This window comes from Mustela nivalis (genome assembly GCF_964662115.1).
Source record: "Mustela nivalis genome assembly, chromosome: 10".
Taxonomy (NCBI): Eukaryota; Metazoa; Chordata; class Mammalia; order Carnivora; family Mustelidae; genus Mustela; species Mustela nivalis.
Genome location: NC_139029.1, coordinates 36,410,160 through 36,432,741, shown reverse-complemented (window position 1 = coordinate 36,432,741; position 22,582 = coordinate 36,410,160). Strand labels below are relative to the sequence as shown.

The 22,582-nt window shown below is 48.6% G+C and overlaps 2 protein-coding genes and 1 long non-coding RNA gene across 9 annotated transcripts in view; 2 read left to right on the top strand and 1 right to left on the bottom strand.

Moving 5' to 3' along the window:
• LOC309843112 overlaps window positions 1-22,582 on the bottom strand; it is a 1,054,942-nt gene that overhangs the window by 486,190 nt on the left and 546,170 nt on the right. The window lies entirely within an intron of this gene.
• Window positions 1-22,582, top strand: part of AGBL4 (AGBL carboxypeptidase 4) — a 1,624,959-nt gene that overhangs the window by 1,404,322 nt on the left and 198,055 nt on the right. The gene's annotated exons all lie outside the window — the stretch shown is intronic.
• BEND5 (BEN domain containing 5) overlaps window positions 1-22,582 on the top strand; it is a 48,235-nt gene that overhangs the window by 23,657 nt on the left and 1,996 nt on the right. For all 3 annotated transcript variants that reach the window (XM_082688348.1, XM_082688350.1, XM_082688349.1), the window contains 2 exons: window positions 10,104-10,252; window positions 16,355-16,568. In XM_082688348.1, the coding sequence (XP_082544474.1) occupies window positions 10,104-10,252; window positions 16,355-16,568 (363 nt within the window). The remainder of the gene's footprint in view (window positions 1-10,103; window positions 10,253-16,354; window positions 16,569-22,582) is intronic.

Below are 22,582 nucleotides of genomic sequence, written 5' to 3'. Positions count from 1 at the left end.
AGCCAAGTGCTTCCTGCTGACTTTCCCCTATGCCGAGGCAGCCTGGGCTTTGGCAACAGATACCACTCGAATTTGAATCTCAGCTCTCTGGGTCAGTACCTGTGCAACTTCAAGTAAATGACTGAGCCCTTCACAGCCTCTATTTTCTCCTTGGTAAAATGGCTATCTTTAATGCCTACTTAGTGATTAAGGGCCTGCATGGGCCCGAGGTCAGAAGTACTGGGGTTTTGAACCCTGACTTTTCCATGGTCTAATTTGTTATCTTGAGCAAGTTACTTAAATTTCTGGGCCTTAGTTACCTCCTCTGTAAAGTGGAATCAATGAGAGTACCAACCATTATAGTTCTTATGAGGAGTAAGTGAGCAGATGTATGAGAAGATCTCTGTCCGGGGGCTGGCACGTAGTAAGTGTGCAGTGGGTCCAGCATATGATGTAGGATCATTGGAGGATGTACATGGGATAATATTTGTGTAATGCTTGGCATATAGAGTCATTGTCCTGCCACAGAGCACAGGTAAGGTTGTCTTGGCATATCTAAATCTTTGGTCAACCCCCTAATGCCTCCTGGAGATTTCTGCTTCCTCTGGTAAGTCCTCAGAAATCATTCTTAAATGGGCCATTTTACAACTTTGCCTGGCCTCAAGCTCAAGTTCACTGGTCTGTAGTTTATAGAATTTTCCCTCCACCCACTGTTCCTGAACAGAATTCTCTTTTCCCATCCCCAGTCCTCAACCAGGAGTCCTCAACCACCACTCCTTTTGACCCCCTCAGTCCTTCAGCCGTCACTGTTTATGGCTCAGTTTCCTCCTTGCTGGGGCTCTCCCGGGGCACCTTCACCACAGGATGCTTTTCCGTCTCCTACAGCCTCAGTTCGTTTTCACCTATCAGCAGGAGCGCTTACAGAAGTTGGGCACTGAGGGAGGCCACAAAGGGTAGGGGAGAGCCATCCTGTCAGTTCAGGCTTGTGTATCCCCATTGCAGAGGTGAGGCCCTGGAGGTCCACGAGCTGACAGCTGCGTCCGTGAGTGGTGGAGTGGGGCCAGAACAACTGTGCGCCATGCCTCCTCAACTCGGGTGGCAGGAGAAGATCCAGTGGTGAGAAGTGGAATTGGTTCTCCTAAAGATATGGGTGATCTTCTACTTTGAAGGGCTCTTTGCACCATTAACTGAAAGATTACCCACAATTCCTCCTTGATGATTTTAAGAACAGATTTCAGAGTGGCAGGGCCATCCAGGAGCCTCCTTCCTCTTTCTCTCTGGAGTTGGTTTCTCCAGAGCCATGGGGTTGGTGCTGAGGGACAACTCCAGGCTGTCCCTTTGTTGCCTGCTTGGGTAGCTTAGAACATGTAGGAGTTGCTGGGCTTTTCTCCACTGCCAGAACAAGAATGTACTTTCCCTGTAGAACGGTACTTTGCCTGATGGTCATTGGCTTTGGTGTGGCTGGGGGTGGAAAGGCTTGTTCTCTGCTGGATTTGCCAGTCAGAGCAAATGGAGGTAGGAGAGGGTTCCTTCGGTCGCCAGCCTGTGGAAAGAACCAAGATGCCCTTCAACAGACGAATGGATAAGGAAGATGTGGCCCATATACACTAGGGAGTATTATGCCTCCACCAGAAAGGATGAATACCCAACTTTTGTAGCAACATGAACGGGACTGGAAGAGATTATGCTGAGTGAAATAAGTCAAGCAGAGAGAGTCAATTATCATATGGTTTCACTTATTTGTGGAGCATAACAAATAACATGGAGGACATGGGGAGATGGAGAGGAGAAGGGAGTTGAGGGAAATTGGAAGGTGAGGTGAACCATGAGAGACTATGGACTCTGAAAAACAATCTGAGTGTTTTGAAGGGGCAGGGGGTGGGAGGTTGGGGGAACCAGGTGGTGGGTATTAGAGAGGGCACAGGGTATGGTGCAAAAACAATGAGTACTGTTACACTGGAAAAAATTAAAAAAAAAAATTAAAAAAAGGAAAGGGCTCTTTACAGGGAAAGGCTGGCCTCTCTGAATACCTGATTTAAGCCTGACACTAGGGGCTTGTCATATATAAAACAGCCTCCATGATAGATAAGATCATCCGCTGAGGCCTAGAGAGAAGGCTCAGATGCCGTATCTTTCCTGAGGTTGCCCATTCAGGGGATGGTAGAAGTAGGTTTCGAGTTGAGGCCTGTCTCACTTTTCCATACACCAGGTAGACTGATCCCACAGGCATCTGGCCCTGGGTTTCTACAGTGGCTGTGTCTCCTCTGCCTTCATGAATTAAACCTCCTTTATGTGCTACAGTGGATTCGGGGACTATTGGATGGAATATTAACGTGCCTAATTTAAGAGGCTACCATTTCTTCTTAGCCTTAACAAGCTGTATGATCTCAAAATGCCAACCAGAAAATTCTGAAAGTTTTTATAGAAATTACCTCTTTCAATAAGAAACCAATCCAACCTTCACCCCCATCTTATAGATGGGAAAACTGAGGACCAGAGATGGCACAGGACATGCCTAAGCCATGTGGAATCTGAACAGATCCATCCTCATGAAGCAACAGAGGGTTAAGATGAATGGATGGACTGAGTCTGGTTTGCCTGGTTCAGCGGGGCCCAGAGTCTGGCCACACCCTCTGTTACTGTTCCAGGCAGCTGAGTTTGGTTGGAGGTAATTCTTAGAGTTCTAGCATGCTAGTCCTGTGGGGAGCCCCAGAACTTACTTGGTGCAGCATCCACACGGGACAAGAAGCCTTTTGTAGCCTCCTTGCCGAGTGATCATCCTACCTCTTGTAACATCCCTCTAGAGACAGAAAGCTCACTCACTGCCTTCTAGTGCAGTCCGTTCCGTTACTGGGTGGCTCTGACTGTAGGGAAATGGTTTTGTGCAGGAGCATTTGTCAGACTCTTCCTTTGTTCCAGGCCCTTACACTGGCCCGGGGAAATCAGGCAGCTAAGACCCTGGTGCTGCCTTAAAGAGTCCCGATGTCATTAGCCGACAGGTGCGAAACAGTGTGAGCTTTGCTATACTCCTGGGCTCCCAGAGTGTTGGGAGAGGATACAGAGGAAGGCTCCTTAGGTGACTGGGCAGGGGTACTGAAGGTGGCTGGAGAAGGCCCGCACATGAGGAACTCGTTAGGTTTATCCAAATGAAGAGAAAGTGAACACGATCTCAGGCAGCAAGACAGCCTGAACAAAGATTTAGAGTTTGGAGAGAAGCTGGCTCTCTCGAGTAGTTTCTGGCTGGACTGCATGATGGAGAGCTAGCAAGGAGGAAGTACATGTCTGGTGGGGCGGACTCATGCTGTTCTGCACATTCCTGCCGTTTGGATGCTCTCTGGGCCCAGATGGTTGGGTGGGAAGGGAAGTGGAAGAACCACAGATGAAGAACCAGCCCAGTTTTGACTGCCCACCGGCTGGCAAAGTATAGGCTCAGAGCTGCTAGAGGTGAGATGAATCCCCGGGACACCCCTCCTTGCCACTGCCCCCTTGTGGAGTTCTTTAAGGATTCCCACTCCCCAAGGTCAGAGATGAGCTGAGAGTCCCACAGAGAAAGGATGACATGAGAAGCCTTTGAAATCTGAAACCTGCCCTTGGCTAGGAGGTGGAGAGCAGTGGAAGGAGGAAGGCTTTAGAATCCAACAGCCCAGAATCTGAGTCCTCACCACCTGTGAGACTTTTGGCACATTACCTCTCTGAGCCTCTACAGAGATGATAAGATCTGTTTTGCAGGACTTCCATGAGGATTAACTTCTTTTACTTTAACACATGTTTAATGACTGTTGTATGCCAGAGACATTGTACTGGGTGCTGGGGAGATCGTAAACAAGACCAAGGCTGCCCTTGGAGTTTCTCCACTGTAGCCAGGAGATGTGAAACAAATAATTACTTGACATCAAGGTGAAAAGTACTACAAAGATTGAAGAAAGAGCGAGAGATTTTGGTGTAGGGAGTAGAACAAAGAAGACATTCAGTAGGTATTGGTCACCTCAGAGAGGAGCAAATATGTCATTTGAAATGGGTGCTACAGTTCCTCAAAGTGGGGAAAATACCCTGACCCCCATGACTGGGGCCCTAGGCTCACTCCTGCCACTCCTTGCTGGGTTTCTGCCCCATGGAGACGGCTCACAGGTCCATTCCAGCTCTGCTGCCCTGTGGGTTTGACTCCTGAGGAGGGGACCCCACTTTGGGGGCATCCAGCTAAGCAGCAGGAACTTGTCCAGTCTGGTACCTCAGGCAATACCGGCTTTTCCTGCCTCTGCCCAGCAAAGCCTGCCCCAGCCCTTGGTCACAGAAGGTGCTGGGAAAATGGGGAAGGAGGGGGAGAAGGACCCAAAGAACCGCTGCTTACTGTGACCCCATCCCCTACCTGACCATCCCTCCACCTTCCCCAGACCTCATCACATATCAGTGCTCCAGTCAGAGCCCACCTCTTCCCTAAATCCTCCCAGGGTCACCAAGTTGGTGGTGACCCCTCCGTCCCCAGCCCCTTTACAGATCATCATGCTGCCCACTTTCTGGCTGGTCATGGAGCCTTGATTATGTGCCAAGTGCCTTCACTATTTGAGAGGCCTTCACTCCCAGTGAGCTCCTGCCCATCAGTCCTCTAAACCCCAGCACAGAAGTGTGTGGCTAGCTCTCTGAAGCCTTCCTAAGTCTCCTCCAGGTGGAGCATCCCCTCCTTGGCTTTTGTCCCCAGGTCTTTATCCTGACCCTTGATCTGTTGCCTGCCTTCTGTCACTGCTGGGCTGTCAACCATTCAGGGTCAATCTAGCCCAAGGCTAGTACTTCATAGATGCTCAGGCAGATTCTCACTGAGAGAATGAGACCAGGTTTGTCCCGGCCCTCACTGGAGGCATAATGCAGCTAAGAAACAGAAGCACAGGGACAATAGCAGGTGAAAGCAGCTGATTGATGCCTTTTGAGAAACAGTGATGGGGTCCACAGAGGAGGGCCCACCTACCTACCTCTGGGCCATCTTCCCTGCCTCTTTCTAAGGCTCTTGTGTACCTCCTTTGTTGTTACCTAGCTATTCCTGGGCTCAGGTCTTTGTAAACAGAGTGGAATCCTCATTCTTCTACCCAATCCAGCCTGCCTCTGTGCACAGTAGCGGTTCTGAATGCATGTTAAGAATGTTGACTTGATTCACTTTGCATTTAGAAAGAAACTGGAATGACACCTGTAGCAGAGAAACTTCCTATTCACTGACAGGAGTGATACTAAAAGTACTAAATGAAATGATTTAGTACATTTTAAGAAAAATCTAATATTATTAGTCTTTCTGTTTCAGCAGAAATCAGAAATGGTATTTCGTGTTCAAACATAGACATGTATTTTGGGGACATAGATGACTTCTGAACCTCCTGGAGGTCACACAAGCATTAACGTTTTTTAGAAAGGTTTTCAGGAAGAACATCATTAGTCTAATGTAAGCCAGACAAAAACAGAGTGATATAATTTCATTTATTCGTTGGGCCAACAAACACTTATAAGCCCCTTACTCTGTGCCATGATTCCCATTTTATGGAAAGGGCCCCTGGGGCTTAAAGACTAAAATAAGTAACAGAACCTGTTCTTATACCAGGTTTTCTAACTAAAGCCAGTGCTTGTCTATCAAATCACAGCTATTTGTATGCAAAGTAATGGAGTTTCACATAAAAGCCTCCACTTCTGCAGAACTGGGACAACTGTGTTTTCTCCAGGGCCCCCAGTGCCTCACTGGGCCTAGATCTTGGGATGCCAGCAGGGACTGTGTATTGAATGGGCTCCTGAATGACTGAATGAAAAGACAAGTACTACCTTTTATACTTTTTTAAAAGCTTCCTTTACCCAGCTGAGAGGTTTCTCTCCATGGAAGGTGTATTTTCCCCAAAATAAACCCGAAGTGGATCAAAAGGCTTTTTTTTTTTTAATTCCTACTCTTCCCACAACATGAAAAAAGTTCCTTTGTTGCCTAAAATATCTGCACCAGATCTTACAATGCTGTCTCTTCATGCAAGTGCTTATTATTGTGGCTAATTTGGTCACATGTGTTTGAAGAGAACAATGCCTCAGAAATTTTTAAAAGCAAAACAGCAATCTGAGGCATTTGTTGTAATGAGATGTAAATTGCCAACATCGTTAGTAGTAGAGCCGACTAAAATTCGCAATGAAATCTTTTTCTCCCCTCCTTCTTAAATTAAAAGCACTAGAGGCTCTCCCCTCATCTCCCCAAAGAAATCGCATGCTATTTAGTCCTTTTCTTTTGGATTCTGTAATACTGAACACCCCATTTTAAGGATCCAGTCGTCCTTTCATTCACCTGCCACTTCCTGAGCCTCTGTTTTGCGCCTGTCTCTGTGCTGGGCTCTTCCGAGGCATCACCAGCTTACGTGGTGGCTATGGGCAATCCCCACTTTGCAGGTAGGAAAAGCGGAGGCACAGAGAGGGAGATGCCTCGTCTAAGGTCATGAAGCTGTAATTCCTACTCAAGTCCCCTGAGAAGCCCTTCCCGAGGCATGCCTTTGGCTGATCTGCCCTCCTGGCTGAGGCTGAGGAACCAGTGCTGAAGAAGCGAAGCAGCCTCTGGGTGTTAAATGGTGCTGAGGGAGAATGGTAGGAAACAGTTTTCCTTGAAAGCCAGAAGATCCCAATACTGTGATTCCCGAGGAGACCAGCACGCGAGCCCAGGGGGGCACGGTGTGCCGTGGGGGTGCCAGGACCTGCTCTGTGTGCACCAAAGCCATGGTTTAGTGGTGGACTGACAGAGTAGCCAGGGATAACGTGTGTGTGAGGGAGGGGCCATGCGGGGGAGCAGTGTTTCCTCAGTGCCCGTTCTGTGCCACGTTCTGGAGTGCTCATTTCTTATATATCGTCAACTCACTGAATCTTCAGTCTTGCCAGATCTCTGTTGTGGCTCCATCTTTCAGGTGAGTCAACAGGGTCAGAAAGGTTAAGTAATTATTCATGTGGAAATTACCTGTTGAAGGTAGAATGTGAACCAGGCACTCACTGCGCTGAGCCCTGGTCTCTGAAATAAAGACACAGCCTCTGCCTGCCCTCAGGCCTCACAGTCTAGTGGGGGAGACAGACACAGAAACAGCTGAGTGCTGCTGATTATTGGGGGTGAGAGGCAGAGTTCCTCCACCTGAGGAAGCTTACGCCTCCCCCTAAACAGTTAAGCGGCAAATCCAGAATTTAAATTCCAGTCTGACTCCTAATTCTAAGCCAAGGCGTGGAGAGAATAATACCCCCCTTTTGAAGGGATAGAATAGCCTCATGGAGGAGGTGGCATTTGAGTCAGGCCTTGAGTGCCTGGTGGAGTTTCGCTGGGTGGACATCTGTGGGGTAGAGTGGTCGGACAGCAGGATCGCCGCAAGCACAGACTGCGAAGCTGCTAAGGAATGGTGTTTGTGGGGGGAGAGGGCCAGGCTGGCACTTTGGAGTGGAGTCTGACTTGGCTGGGGGGAGGGAGCAGCAGGGGATGGGGCCCGAAAAGTGACTCTCAGCCCTCACTCCTAATGTCCCTTATATGTCCCTCTGTAGCCCTCTGAGTCATCTGTTCCGGCTGGCTCTTTCCGATCTGTTTGACAGCCTAATTTCTACTTCCTGGGCTGCCAGAAAGGTGACAGAAGTCTAAAGACAGCTCCCACCCACTTCCACCTGTACCCCCACGCTCCTCAACTCAGCAGCAGGGCTTTGTTTCGGGACCTTTGCCCCAGCCTGCCTAAATCCCCTCCTCCCCCACAGCTCTCTCCCCTCATGTCATGAAGGATTTATTGAGAACCTACTGTGTGCCAGGTGCTGTTCTGGGTGCCAAGACTGCAAAGAAAGTAAAATTTTGCCCCCAGAGAGCTTCACAGTCTAATGTGGACAACAGACAGATTGGCAGATGGTTGCAAACAGAATTTGCTGGAAGTATTTATAAAACAGAGGCATCTCTCCCCCTTGCCCCCACCCAGTAGTGACCAGAGCAAGGCCTTACAGAGGACATACTAAGCTCCATGGCAGAGAGATGTGGCTTTATGCAAGGAGGAGACAGTAGCACTTCCAAAGGCATGGCGGCTGGGACGACACAGCATCGGGGGTCCTGGGCAGAAGCAAGAAATGAGCACCAGGAGTAGAGAGGAGGCTGGCTATTCTAGGCCTCAGGAAGGCTACAATGTATGACATCGTTTTGAGGGTAATTAGGAAGGAAGGTGCTAAGCAAGGAAGGACACGGTTTTAGGTCTTAAGTCAAGGAGATCTCTTTGGCAGCTGTGTTAGAGATGGACGGGAGAGAACCAGACTGAAGTCAGAGCTGAACTGGAGTCCTTCTCTTGTCCACCATCTTTTCATAGAAGGAAAAAGAGGCTTTAGAGAAAGACACAATCTTGCCAAAGATGATCTGTGAGCCAGTGGCTACGGGGACCTCTTCCTCTCAGCCCAGCCCTTTTCCCTGTTGCTGAATGTCAGAGCAGGAAGAGACCTCAGATGCCAACTGGGCCATGCCCTTTAGGGGAAACTGAAATAATTACCTCTTCCCTGATCTAAGAAAAGATCAAATGTTCCACTTGAGTTTTATCTCAGAAATTCAACCTGAGATCTCACACAGAGAGAGGAGAAACTTTGGCATCTGCTTCTGAAACTGTAAATTCTTCATTCATTGTTGTCATTCTTTTATTATTTAGCAAACATTCAGAGAATACCTACTAGGTGCCAGGGGCTGGCGACAAAGAGAAGAGCCCAGCTCTTGAATAGATGACCCAGCATTAGGAGCTGCCATCAGAACAATCAGGATGTTGTCTGTCCTTCACTCTGCCACCTTCTGCATCTACAGGTCACTCCCCTGTGGCCCCGCAATTAAAACACAGCGGAGCCAGGCGCAGCACCGAAACTGACTGTTCCAAGATGAGCCATGCATTTCCATCAGCACGGTTCTGCTGCCCGGCCACGTTGCCTTCTGTTTTGTGCAGGGCTCACACTTACATCCTTGGAGACTGCCGAGATTCTGTCTTGCAGATGGCAGCTGCCAGCAACTCAGGAATGATAGTCTTGTTCTAGGAAGCCGTGTCATGAGGAATTTTAGTAACAAAATCACCAATACCGTCTCTACCACCAGCCAAAGTCTAGGATATAGCGGTTGAACATAGAATTGCAACTAGCTCATTAGGGCTTTGATGTATAAAGAGCTCTGTACCAAGTGATGCACCTGGTTAGGATAAGGGAAGATTGGACCATGATATTCATCAGTTACTTAAGGTATAGGCATGGCCCAGGAGACCCGTGAGAGCAATAGCTAAAACCCTGAGCCTGAACAACCACTGAAAGGTTTGCCAGGGGAGCATTTCCAGCGTGCTGAGCTCTCTATTGGCCTTCGGAGTTGCTCTCCTGTAAAAGTTAATCAAGTCATTCGGCCTTATTTACTCATTTTCATCCTGTTTCTCTGCCCTTTGGTAATCAAGACACAATAGGTGATTTAAAAAATAGTACATCATTTTTAAACGCTAATGGAGAAGAAAAAAATACTCCCCTTAGAAACCACCATTTATCCAGCTTCCTTTCACTGTTTAAACTGCGTGTAATTTGTGTTGATTGCATTAAAATAAAAATCAGGGTAGCTGCTAGATCAGGCAATCAGAAGCTTAATCTGTATTGTATTTTAATTTCTTGGTTGAAATGCTTCTGTCTAGCTAGATACTAGGTCTTAGGGAGGGGGACGTCTTTGCATTTCTCCCCACTGCTTCCCTAACCTCCTTTCTTTGGCCGTGGCCCACTCCCATGGAGGCTGCAGAGGTGGGCTCTTCACAAATATGCAATTTGCATATTACAGTGATGCCCACCCTTCTCCACCCTGGTCTTAACAGGACCTCTCTTCTGAGCAGGCAGTTGAGTCCCCTGCATTTCCATTCAGACAATGACACCTTCAAAGACCACTTCTCATTTGTACTTAGAGTCTGGTTCATTCTTGTCTTCCAGTTTTCTTCCTTTTCCTTTGTGACGTTCATACCTCATATTATTTTCAAGCCTGGGTTTAAGTGTAGTCCAATGGACAAAATAAGCCAGCCTATTTATTTTGTGCCACTATGTGCTGATAGATGTGTAGTTAAAAATATTTGCCTTTTATTTTCCTTGGAGTTCTAGACAGATCTCTTTTCTTAACTGCCTAGGTCCCGCCATTGACTTGGAAAAAGTAAAGTCAGAATGTCTCGAGCCCGAGCCGGAGTTACGGAGCACTTTCAGTGAGGAAGCAAATACGTCGTCCTATTACCCTGCTCCTGCACCTGTCATGGACAAGTATATCCTAGACAATGGCAAGGTAGTGTTTCAAGCTCACTATCCGTTCCCTGCAAGTGTTTGTTAGCTAGAGTAACGATGGAGAGTATGGTGGGAGCTTCCAGCGCCACAGCTTGGCCAGTTGGCCTCCTGGCCCGGGCCTGAGTAACTATTTCCAGAATCGTGTTTTGTAACTCGTGGAGCTGTACTGGGACTTGTTCTTTTTCTCTTCCCCCTCCCCTTTTTCTTAAATACTGGGCCAAAGTAACTGTAAAAACTAAACTGACATTTTAAAATAGCTTAGTATTGAGGAAGATTTTAAAAAGCATAGCAGTTTGATGAAACTTGTCCTATCCACCTATAAAACCAGATACATAAAATTTATAAGGTGTACTAGATACGAAATCTCTGATTGACAGATAACTCAATGTGTGTCCATTCACCATTTACAAAGTATCTACGTGTTCTAAGCCCTCTGCTAGATGCTGAGGATAAGCTGGTAAATGAGACGTGCTCCTTGTCCCGAAGCTGTTTCCAAGCTGTATGTTCAGCAGTGGTCAGCCCACATATAACTCCTCAGATTTTCTTGTAAGACCCTCGGAAAAAATCTTGAAAGAAAACTTAAGCACTATTAGTAGTTACATTGGTACAGGGGTGAAAAATAATGGAATAGCCTTGGAAGGTCTTAAAGTCACATGATAGAGCAGCTGGGCAAGGGAGAGAACTGTTCTGACATCCTTCTAACCTCCAAATGGATTCATCTTGGAAGAAGTATATTGGAGCCCTTTGTTTAGGCACTAGTCAAATTCAGTTTTAGAGTTCTATTTCTGCCACCATGACATACATTACAGACATCACCTCTCATTCTCCCCCAAAGAATCATCTGTGTCAGTCTGTTTTTCTTGCCGCCTTGTGCTTCAAAAGGTCTCTGTTTATCCAGTATTGTTCCCCAGTGGGCTGTTGAGAAAGAAAAGGTTGTTTTCTTTGGGTTTGTCCAGATACATCCCTGCAACTGGCCAGATTGAGGCAAAAAGCAAATATTGTCAGCTGAGGAAATGAAATGTGTTAGTCTTGAGGGCTGTCTTGGATAGGCTGTCATGCCCTCATCTCCCACTGAGCACTGCCTCCCCACACCCCACCCCTCACCTCCACCCCAGGAGGCAGAACTGGTGTGCTGGGTCATTGGCCCCTCTCTCTTGACTTGCTCCAGCCCACAGGCTTTAAAAGTCTGCTTTGCAGGGGACAGATGGCATGACAGGATGGATTTAGGCAGCCCAGAGCCTGAATGCCGAGTAGAGCTCTATCTCTGTGCTTTCTGTGTGACCTTGCTTGGATGGGTCCTTCCCTTTTCTGGGCCTCAGGGTCTCCATCTTCACGAGCTAGGATGGATCATTGCTCTCCGTAGGCCTTTAATGACTCCAACTGTGTAGCTAAGTTGGGTGAATCTTCCTCAGTTGGAGATAAAAGAAAGGACTGTTCTGTGTGTGTTGATTTCTTTTTAGTGATACCACACTGTAGAGTGACTAGAGTCCTTTTCTTAAGATAGCTTCCAAGAGAAATCTATTTCTCTCTTCCTTTGAAGACTAACGGATAGTTTCTGAGCATTATGGGGGCCGCTTTTGCAGAGGTATCATTTTTCCATTTCCAGAAAATGGGTCTCTCAAACCTCATTTAATGTTTTTACAGGAGTTGCACAATAAATCTTGAAATTGCCAATTTTGTTTTTTCATTAGCTATTGCTGACATGTTGCTGTAAAGCTAACCTGACTTTTGTTTGCAACTAATTGGTAGCTCAGCAGAGCAAATTTATGAAGAGAGAGGAGAGGAAGCAGACAGACTAGCAATGGATGGCAGCTTCTTTGAGCAGGGTTCCCTGTATCCTCATTGTTCTTGGCTCTGCTAGCGTTTCTGACCCTTTCTTTTCTCTGCCTGCATGAACAAAAGCCTTAATCTCTGCAAAGCCTAGAGCATTAGAATGGGATCCATTTCCTAGTAGGAAACTAGTTTTGTCCTATAAAACATTTTACAAAGCCATTTTTTGATCAAGTCCCATCCTAGCAGGCGCCGTATTTTTAATAGCCTCCCTTGACACATAAGGCTAACATTCTGGTCAAATAGCGAACTATATTTTATGTGAATAGGGCTTGCCACAAAAGTTACCTTGATTTTGATAAAGTTCATTGTTTTTGTTTTTGGTTTTTTTGTCTAAGATGTTTTATTTCAGAAACTCATTGAATCACAAAGCTGCAAAGACCATTAAAGTTTAAATCGTCTAATTTATACATGGCATAGATGGGGAAACACATCCAGAGAAGGGATTCCTCTGTAATTTTAGAATGGGTTAGAGACAGGCAGGTAGGAAGTGCAAGCCAGGTCTCCTAGTTCCTAGGCCAGTGTTTTTTCCAGTCTATTCTGCTGCATCTCTGAAAGCTGGGCCTCGCTTCAGGTGACCCTGGGCTTTGTTAACCCAAGGAGCCCTTGTCCCAGCACATGCCTGTGATTGGTCTTACCCAGAGCCATTTCTTTCTGTGCTTTAAAGCTGGCCTTGTACTCAAGTGCACGTCAGAAAGTATTTTCTCCTCTAAGAAACAACAGCTCATCAGAACTGAAAGCCTGTGCCATTAAAACATATTAAATATGCCCATCAGTTTCTTACTGCTTTGTGTTCAGACTAGTCCTGATCAGTTGGAAGGGGACAGAAGGGGCAAAGCTTCACCCCGTCCCCATGGAGATGTACCGTGAAGGGCTGAATCAGATGGTGAAGCTCACAGTAGGCTAGAAATTCAGAGGGGATAGAACTTCGCTCTGCAGCAATTAAAGAGTGTTTCCTGGATCGGGGACCGGGGCTTGAAAGATAAGCAGGCTTAAGAAGACATAGGAGAAGGCATTCATTTCTGGACAGGGGAAAGGCCTGAGCGGAAACACTGCTGAGGGTGGGAGGGAGTTGGGGGGCGGAGAAGGCAAAGGGAATAACGGCACACATGCAGTCCTCCTGACATCTGATTCACGTTGTGTCATATAAGCGTCAGAACAGCTCGATGAATTCTGTGGTGTTCTGCCTCTTCCCCACCTGAGGAAAGTGATGCTTAGAGAGAAAAAGTGGCTAGCCCAACATTCCCAGCTAGTAGATAGCAGGGTCAGGATTCACACCCGGGGCTGGAGCCTCCAGGGCCCGTCTTTGTGTTACCGCACACTAAAATTAGAAGGAGGAGAAGGAGTTTGAGAACATCATCGTGATGGCCATAGTAGGGGAATAAAGGCTAGGAGGTTGAATAGAAAGAGAATCCTAGAGGGCCTCTACAGCTGACTAAGGAGATTGGGTTGATGTGATAGTAAGTAGGGAGCCATTCAAGATTCTAGAGGGGTCACACAGAAACACGGTTGAAATTCTGGAAGTCAGCTAGTCAAAGAAGGAGAGCCGTGTTTTAGGGAAACTGATCCTGGCAGTGGTTATACGGGGAGTTGGAGGAAGCAGGGACTGGAGGCAGAAAGCCAACCCGTGGCTTCTTCTGGCTTCCTATCTGCAGTAGTAACCTGTGGTGGGGGGCCAGCAAGGGAAGTGTCTGGGCCGATACAGAGGAAAGCTGAAAAAGAAACCCAGTAGAATATCGATGCAATAGATAGGCTATGTTTCCCCCACGTTGCCACCACGTTGTCATCACGTTGTCACCACGGTGACAGTGGCAGCAGCAGGAAGGTCTGGGTAACAGGCTTTGCCATCATACAGATTTGGGTTTGAATCTTGATCCCAAAATTTACTGCTAGTATGTCTTAGGAAAGGTAATTTTGTCCTTCTGATCTGGATTCATGTCTGTAAAGTGGGATTAATAACCTCTAACCTGGGCGCCTGGGTGGCTCAGTGGGTTAAAGCCTCTGCCTTCGGCTCAGGTCATGATCTCAAGGTCCTGGGATCAAGCCCCGCATCAGGCTCTCTGCTCGGCAGGGAACCTGCTTCCCCCTCTCCCTCTGCCTGCCTCTCTGCCTACTTGTGATCTGTCTCTGTCAAAGAAATAAATAAAATCTTTAAAACAAAAAAACAATAAAAACCTCTAACCTATTTCCATCTCTTAAGGTCATTATGAGGATTAAATAGAGGGTACAGTCCAGGTCCTCAAAAAATATTAGTGCCCCCCCCTTACCTAGTAGAACTTTGGCAAAATGACTGTCATTTCTCTTTTAAGAATAATAAATTCATAGATTATAGAAAAGAAAGGCCAAGGGTAGAAAAGAGCAGAGATCTTTGAAAAACGGAAGCTGTCTTCCTTCTCGAAGTTTTTCTGACTCTGAATTTAATTTAATTCAAATTCCTTCTTTTTCCCTTACATGAGGAAGCTTGTGAGGGTAGTTTCAGAGTGCCATCCAGGGAGGTGACTTGGGGCCTAGCTGGGAGCAGCAGGAAACTTGTCACCCGCATGCCTGAACTGGCACCCAGACTGCTCACCTGCAGTTCAGACTGAGGAGGAAAGGCCGGACTTGACCTCAGATCTGTATTGCCCAGGTGGCCCCAGGCAGTGCATCTCACTTCCAGGGCTGCTTGTCTTCCCGAGCGCTGTGAGCAGATTTGCAATCCTGAGGTCTGCGGCACAGGAAGGCCGGGTGGATCTGGTTATCTGATCGCAGGCCTGTAGAGATCCGAGTGATCGTGTGAGCAGAAGGAAGGCAAGGCAGAGGAGGCCGGCAGGATTGTTACTTACTGGCGTTCGTGGGTGGGCTGTATTGCTGCGTTGTTTCGTTTTTGTTTTTGTTTTTTAATGATTGTAAAATGTCAGTAATTGGTGAAGGAGGAAGTGCTACTGACCGACCTCTGTCTTTCTGTCTGTGTGTGCCCACCGTCTTTTCCAAGCCAGTCTTCAGTCGTCTTTGAACAGTGCTTCTTGCCAGTCTGCCGTCAGTTTGGGGGTGTGTGTGCGGTCTCTCAGACCAGGACCTCTCCCGAGAGGTCTCCTGACCGCATGATGTGATTGACCTACAGGTCTTGCTGCAGACAAGGACTTTTGGCAGAGCCTCTCATTACCCTTAGGAAGTACGCTCATTACCAGCTGCCTCCCCTCCTTCCCCACAGAGGCCGTTTCCACCCTCGATAGACTCGTTAGAAACACAACATAAATGGCAATGTCAAAGTCAAAATCCTATTTTTTTTTAAAGGATAACATCAGCAAATGAGGTTTGAGTTGTTAAAGGAGCCAGAAAAGAGAAACACCTCTAGTTCATTGCTAGATCATTCTGAGTCCTTTACATTTAGTGACTCAGCTCTGAAACTTTGAGCGCTAACCTTGTAGGGAGCATTAGACTGTGTTTGTCCCATGCGGCGTTAGAGTCAGACTAAGGAGGCCATGGTTTGGTTTGATTTGGGAAAACCACACGTGTTCCGAGCCGGAAGGAATGCAAAGATGAAATCCCCCCTTCCCAGTTCCATTCACAAGAAGCTGAAGCCAGAGGTGGGAAAGGACCTGTGCAAACACACTCCAGCTGATGGCCAAGCAGGGCTGCTGGCTGCCCCCTCCAGTGGGCCATGGTCTTCAGACTTAGCTGTACACCTGAATTACTTAGGGAACTTTTAACGATCCTAGTCCCTAGGCCCCACTCAGAGTAATAAATCCAAATCCTGGGAATGGGGCCCAGGCACAGGCAATTTTTACAGCTCCAGACGACCCCCAACTGTGCCACAGTGGAGAAGCACTGTGCCAGGACAGCATGCTCACTCGAAAGGGAGAAAGGTCCTTCTGAAGTGCGACAGAGAGACAACTGTATACCTTCCTGAGATTCAGTCAGGCTCTCAGTGGCCTTGTTATAACTTGAGTAGAGCTTAGAATCCCCGCCCTACAACTTAATAGTCGAGTGACTTTTGGCAATTGGCTTCACCTTTCTCAACCCAGTTTTTCCATCTGAAATGAAAATAGGGTCTCAATGCCTTCCTTCCAGGGTTGCCATGGAGATTTGAGATCGTAGATATAAAGCACTCAAATAAGGCCTGGTGCCTTATAGGTATTTAGTAAATAAGCATTATTTCCCTCAAACAAAGTTAATGTAGTATTTATGGAATGAGTCCTTGTAGTTGTGCAGCAATGTCTTTTAAAGGACAAGAAAAGTTTCCAACTGCCAGCCTGTCCGACGACACAGGTGCTTGTGTTCTTATCCCTTTCAGGTCCATCTGGGAAGCGGGATTTGGGTTGATGAGGAGAAATGGCACCAGCTACAAGTAACCCAAGGAGATTCCAAGTACACAAAGAACTTGGCAGTCATGATTTGGGGAACAGATGTTCTGAAGAACAGAAGCGTCACAGGAGTTGCCACAAAAAAAAAGAAAGATGCGGTCCCTAAGCCACCCCTCTCGCCTCACAAACTAAGCATTGTCAGAGGTAGGTCACTGCAGTACAAACGCAATGACTGAGATGTTGTTCTGTACTCTTGTCAGGAAGGTACCAGACACAGTTCAGGTCAGCAAACACTGAAGCCTCTCCATGCCAGGCCCCAGGCCATGTGTGGGACCTAAGAGAACAGGTATGGACCTTGTCCCTGGAGAGCTCACATTTCACAGGGAGATGAGCTGTGGACACAAGTACGGTTCAGGTCACTAGCGTGAGGGGGACTGATGATGTGTTGAGGGAGGTCTCGGGAGAGGAGCAGACCCCTAGCTGGAAAATCAGGAAAGGATTCCTGGGGAAGAGTCCCTGCCTTGGGCCTCAGAAGCATTGCTCCTGACCACTAGCCTCTAAATGTCCAGCCGCCATGTTTCAGTGAAGAAAGTAGACTCCACCAACATGCACATTTTGAGCAGGCCACATGCCAAGTTCTAGGGCAGATAGCAAATATGTCAGATAATTTCAGGTACCGGTGAAGGTGGTGAAGCATCACCTTATGTTACAGTAGGACAAAGAGGGCTGTGTGAGGTGTGGTGGTTGGAGCAGGCCTGCTTGAGGAGGATGGGGCCTGGAGGTAGACGAGGCAGCCCGGTGGAGGTCTGAGGTGTAGTACAACAGGTAGAATACACAGGTGCAAAGGCCAGCACGCTTAAGGGATGAGGAAGCTCCAGACACGCAGAGTCATAAGTGAGGGGATGGTGAGGTCAGGGAGGTGGCTGAGAGCAAGTCTTGAGGGCCGAGAAGGCCACATGAAACAACTGGAATCTGTGGAGTTCCAACAGCACATGACTCCCAGGAGAAGGGTGGTGGGGTCTGCAGATCGTGGAGTGACCAAATGGGAGATCAGTTAGGACACTCCTGCTGTGGTCTCAGATAGAGATGATGGTATCATGGACCTCAGTTATAGCAGTGGGAATGGGGAAAAATGGCCAGATGTCGGGTATGTTTTGGAAGTCAGGGTAGAGCAGGACTCAGCGAGATTCAGCAGGCTGAGGTTGGAGCCATAGGGTTCAAGCCCGTGCCGCTGTGATCTGGTGTGAGGCTTGTTCTGCTCTAATACAGCTGCCCTTGCCTGGCTGACTCATGACTAATTGATATAGGCAGCCACTTATTTTCAGACAGTCAGGTTACCTTTAGTCTGCCTGTTGTCTGGAATGGTGGGTCCAGAGCTGGGAGGTTGCCATGAGAAACAGGCCTTCCTGGGGATGCAGTCATGCCCTGCTAGATAGGTGACCGACCTCTGATTCTATTGTACTGGTTGGAAGGTGACTCAGCAGGTCCCAGATGTCTCCCAGTGACTGGCTGGCCCACCATGGTCACGTTGTGGGTCTAAAATCGTCTGCTGCATGTCTGCCTTAGGCACGAGTCTGACCTTCTCTGACTCATCTCCATGTCCTTGTTGCCTGGCACACAGTAGGAGCTCAGTAAATGCAGTTGGAACAAATGAAACACTGAGAGCAGCAAGCTGGTCCCCTGATTGACCCTTGGTGTGATTTCTTGTCAGTCACTTCCCCTCCGTGTCTGAATTTCCTCAGCTGAAAACTTCCCTCCTCAGACAACTAAAAGGATAGGATTATAGCTTGGAAAGAGTTATGTTCCAACTATGAAGAAAGTTACCATTCTTTGTTGACAAGTTTGCTGCCTCCATGGAGCTAGTGTGAGCCCGTGATGATCATGTCATTGAAGCTCACTGTCTTTCAGTGCTTCTCAGCTTGCGGGCTCTCTCCTGTCCACTCCTGGGGCAGGGTGACAGCAGGTCGAAACAGGAATCAGGTATCGAAAGCCCGGGTTCGAGCCTCAGCTCTGCTTTGGTTTAGTTGTGAGCTTACCCTGGGTCATACTATATTCTCTTTTCTTTCCCCCAGCCTAGTGTCGTTCCAGCATCGAGTGGATGCTTGGTGTCTCCCATCTGTAAGGATCGCCATCCTTGTTCTGGCTACCTAGTGGTCCACCTAGACATTTTGAATGTTCTTTAAACCCCACTCAGATGATGTCCTGTGCAGCTGATTGGGCCCCCAGAGCTATAGAACAATCTATAGGCGGCTCAGCTGTGTGGACAGCGGCCATCCCACACTCACAGACTTCTGCCCCACCTGCCACATCCCCCACCATGCCCCCCCAGGTTTTCCTCACTGAGCCATGCCCCTCATCCCCCCAACCAAGGAATTTTTAAACCTTCTCTGCTTTTCCTAACATGATAGTCCACATCTCACTCTTTCTCAAAAGATGGCCATGCCTCTTCCTTCATAGAGAAAAGAAAAGGAACTCCCACAGCTCTGAAGTGCAGACTTCACTGTAGACTTAACTGTACCCTCTGTTCTTCTGCCTCATGGCCCAAAAGAAGAGTTTCCTTCTCCTATTTGGGTCTGGCCTGTCTCTCCATCTGGATCCCAGCCCCGCTGCCTTCCTAAGTACCTCATTCTTCCAATTATGCTCCCGCGCTCCTGCTTCCTTCCCAGCATCATTTAAATAGACTTTGACTCTTCATTTCTCATGAAAACAAATAAAACACTCCCTAGAGGCCACTCCTACCACCTAGCTGCTGCCATGTCTCTCTTTTTCTTTTCACATCCAGATCTCTTGAAAGGGTTGTCTACACTCACTGCCTGTGTTCACTTGTAATGCCCCAGCTGCCTGGTGTCCACTCCCAGCCCTCGACTACGTCTGTTCCTGCCTCGTTTCCCACACACTTCCTCCTTTCCAAGTCCAGGGCACGTGTTTCACATCCTCCCCAGATTGTCTGACATGACCACTCCTTCCTTACAGCGAAACCCTCCCCCAAGCTCCATTTCCTCCTGCTTCCCTGGCTTCTCATCCCTCTCGTGGGCTCCTCTTCTGTTGCCCTGGCATCTGTCCCCACAGCATCCTCTTTTGCCACCAGCTCCCAGCTGGTCTCACTTTGCGCTGTGTCCATGGCCCTCTGTGTGCTGATGGCCCGGGCTGAAATCCACACTACTCGTCCTGGTGCGCATCTGCTGACCTGGCCTCTGGGGACCTCTCTGTCCTCCAATTTCCCACCATGCTCCAACCACAGGGGCCTCTTTTCTCTTCCTTCACCACCTGCCCTGCACACCCTGCCCCCTTCTGGTTCTCCCGCGAGGCCTTCCCCAACAGCCCAGTCTTCAGGAACCTTTCTGCTGCTCTCCCTACATAAAGTCTGTGCGTAGCATTTCTTGTTTGTTCCTGCACTGGGTAATCGTCTTTCCCCCCTGCCCGGTGGAATAGAAGCTTTGTGAGCATCTGGTTCAGGGGAGACAGGTAGTGAGTGCTCCGTAAACATTTGCTGACTCAGTGGATGGCGCTCGCAGATCTCTCTTCGGCTCAGTCCACACTTCGGAGTTCCCGAGCCACATATCCAGGTGCCCACGGCCTTCTCCTCACCAATGCCCACGTGGATGCTCCTTCCCTTCTTGCTTCTTTCTCCTCCCTTCAGAGCCTTGGGCCCCTCCTGCTCCCCTGTCTTGGTGAAGGTCGCTGCCAGCCAGGGGCCCAGAGATGCGTCACGCTTGCCTCCTCCACATGCCTCGTTCTGTCTGTTCTGCCCCCAAATACATCTTAAACCACCCACTTCTCTCCCTGCCCCACCGCACCTCTCGTAGTCAGGCCATCATCCCCCCCTACACAACTCCACAGCTTCCAGACTCCTGTCCCCATTATGTAACCAGAGTGATCGTTCAGAAACCAAACATGATCCTGTTTCCACCACCCCGTCACAGCCAGTCCACGGTGCCCATTATTAAAAGGTAAGCTTCTTAATGAGTCACGAAAGCACCTTTAGAACCTGGCCCCAGGCCAGCACTCCAGCTTTATTTTTCAGCAGTCTACCCCTAGAGTTCTCGTGAACTATTGTACTCCCTGAACAAGCCTTGCACCCTTGTTGGGGAATTTGTAAATGCCATTCCTGGTGCCTGGACCACAGATCATGTTCCCCAGCCTGCATCCGTGCCGCTTTGCCCGGCTGGCTGCCGCTAACCCCTCTCCCGGCCCCAGATATGCTTAGGAGACCCTTCCTTCGGGAAGCCTTCCCTCACCTCTCAGGGTGGGTGGACACTGCGGCTACATGTCTCAGAGCCCTTTGTGCCCTCCTCTATCCCCTTTTTACTGTATCTTGGCCTCCCAGAGACCTGCTCTACCCACAACCCCTTAGAGCCCAGAAACACTTGCCGTGCAAGTGAATGAGAAGGAAGAATGACCCAAGGCCACTCAGCTGGTTAGGTGAGAGCCGGGTAGAACTAGGCTTTCAGACTTCCTTGTCTCCAGAGGTTTCTTGTGCTACCAGTGTTAGTTCTTTCTTTACTACAACCAGGCAAGCTTGAAGTCTGTCTCCTATTCCACCATACACTCACCATTTTTAGCCTGATTCTTTGAGCTCCTCCAGACTGCACTGGACTGGTTCTTCCCATGCAGTCTCTTTGTGGATTGAGATTGCTTCCATTAATTTGGTGTTTACCACATTTAGTCTTGTTTGCCATATAAAAATGATAATCCCTGATGCTCACAAGGATTTTTTCATCTCTGATTTTAAAGCCGTTCCATAAGGCAGCGGGATGGGTGAACACTGATACCGTTTTAGAACAAGGGAAGCAGGACGGCTGTAGGAGAGTCTTGCTTTAATAATCAACTCCAGAATGACAGTTAAACCGTATTAAGGTCAAATGACCTTTTGCAGAGTGTCTGAGCTTTCTAAATGAGCCACAGCATTGAGTTCTGGTTAATTTTTATAACTTTTTTAATAGGACACCTTAGCGCTGTTATAAACCTTGTTAATTAAGCAATAATCTCAAATGCTCCCTCGCAGAGGGAGACATTCCCGGCAAGTGCAGGTGATTAATATTTAGAGTCTAACAAAGCCTTTTAATCAACCTGAGGGGCCGTGCAGTGCTCTTGCCCCCAGAACACGAGAGCGGTTGGGATTCTGGGGAGGACTCCTGTAAACCTTTCTCCATTCACCCCTTTCTCTTCCTGCCTCTTCTGTGACCCCTGCCAGGGCTCTGAGGGCCATCACATCCACCCTCCTTCTCTCTCCTCAGCCTCTTTCCCACCTTTCTGGCTTCCAGACAGCTAAAGAGGTAGCACTGGAAGAATCTTCTTGAATTATGGGGTTTGCCATCCTGTTTTCACAGATGGTAAACTTGAGACCCAGAGGGGTTGGTTCCCACTTAGAGGTTGCACAACAACTAGGGAAAGAGCCAGAATCGAACCCCTGAACTTCGAAGTGGTTCTCAGCACGAGTTGCCTCCCTCATTTGATTCAGGTTCCAGCAAAGTCGCTGTTAATGTCTGCTTCCTCCCAACCCAGGACTGGAGATGGAATGTCCGGGCCTTCCTGTCTGTGGGAGAGACACTGGTCACAGTTTTATTAGACTGCAGTCAGTGCTTTGAGAGAGTAAGCTAGCGGGAGCTCAGAGGCTGTCAGCAGAGTGGGGTCTCCCAGCTCAGTCTGGGATGTCCCCAGAAGGCTGAATCTGGAAGGATGAGTAAGGTTTTAGGGCACCAAAGGTTGGAGCCAGGCTAATCTGGGAAAAGATGATCACAGGCGCTGATTTGTGGGATAGCCTGGAGGGGGAGGGAATTGCAGGTGAACCCAGCAGAAGGCAGGACTGGAGCCAGACGGGGCCTCCTACCTTCTTGTCTCAGTCCCTGTGGAAAGTCCAAAACAAGATGAAGTGGAGATTAGTGGGCTCTGAGTGGTCAGGGAACAGTGGACGTCAACCGAAAGCTTTTAAAGTCTTTTTTCTTTGCAAACCCCTTCTCAGTGGGGGGGCGGGGGGGTGTGGCAGGGGGCCAGGGTCCCTGGACACAGAGAACGCCTCCAGCACTTGCCCCAGCAGTGTGGATGGCACCAGGAAGCAGGCTGGCCACACACCCAGGAAGGGCTTGGCACTGGGGGTGGCAGCCGCGGCCTGTGCCTGTACTCACCCCCTTTCTGCAGGCCTCTGCCTTCTCTCACACCAGTGGAGGGTCAGCACGGGGTAGGCCCTGCAATCCCTCGGAGCGTGACATGCTGCATCT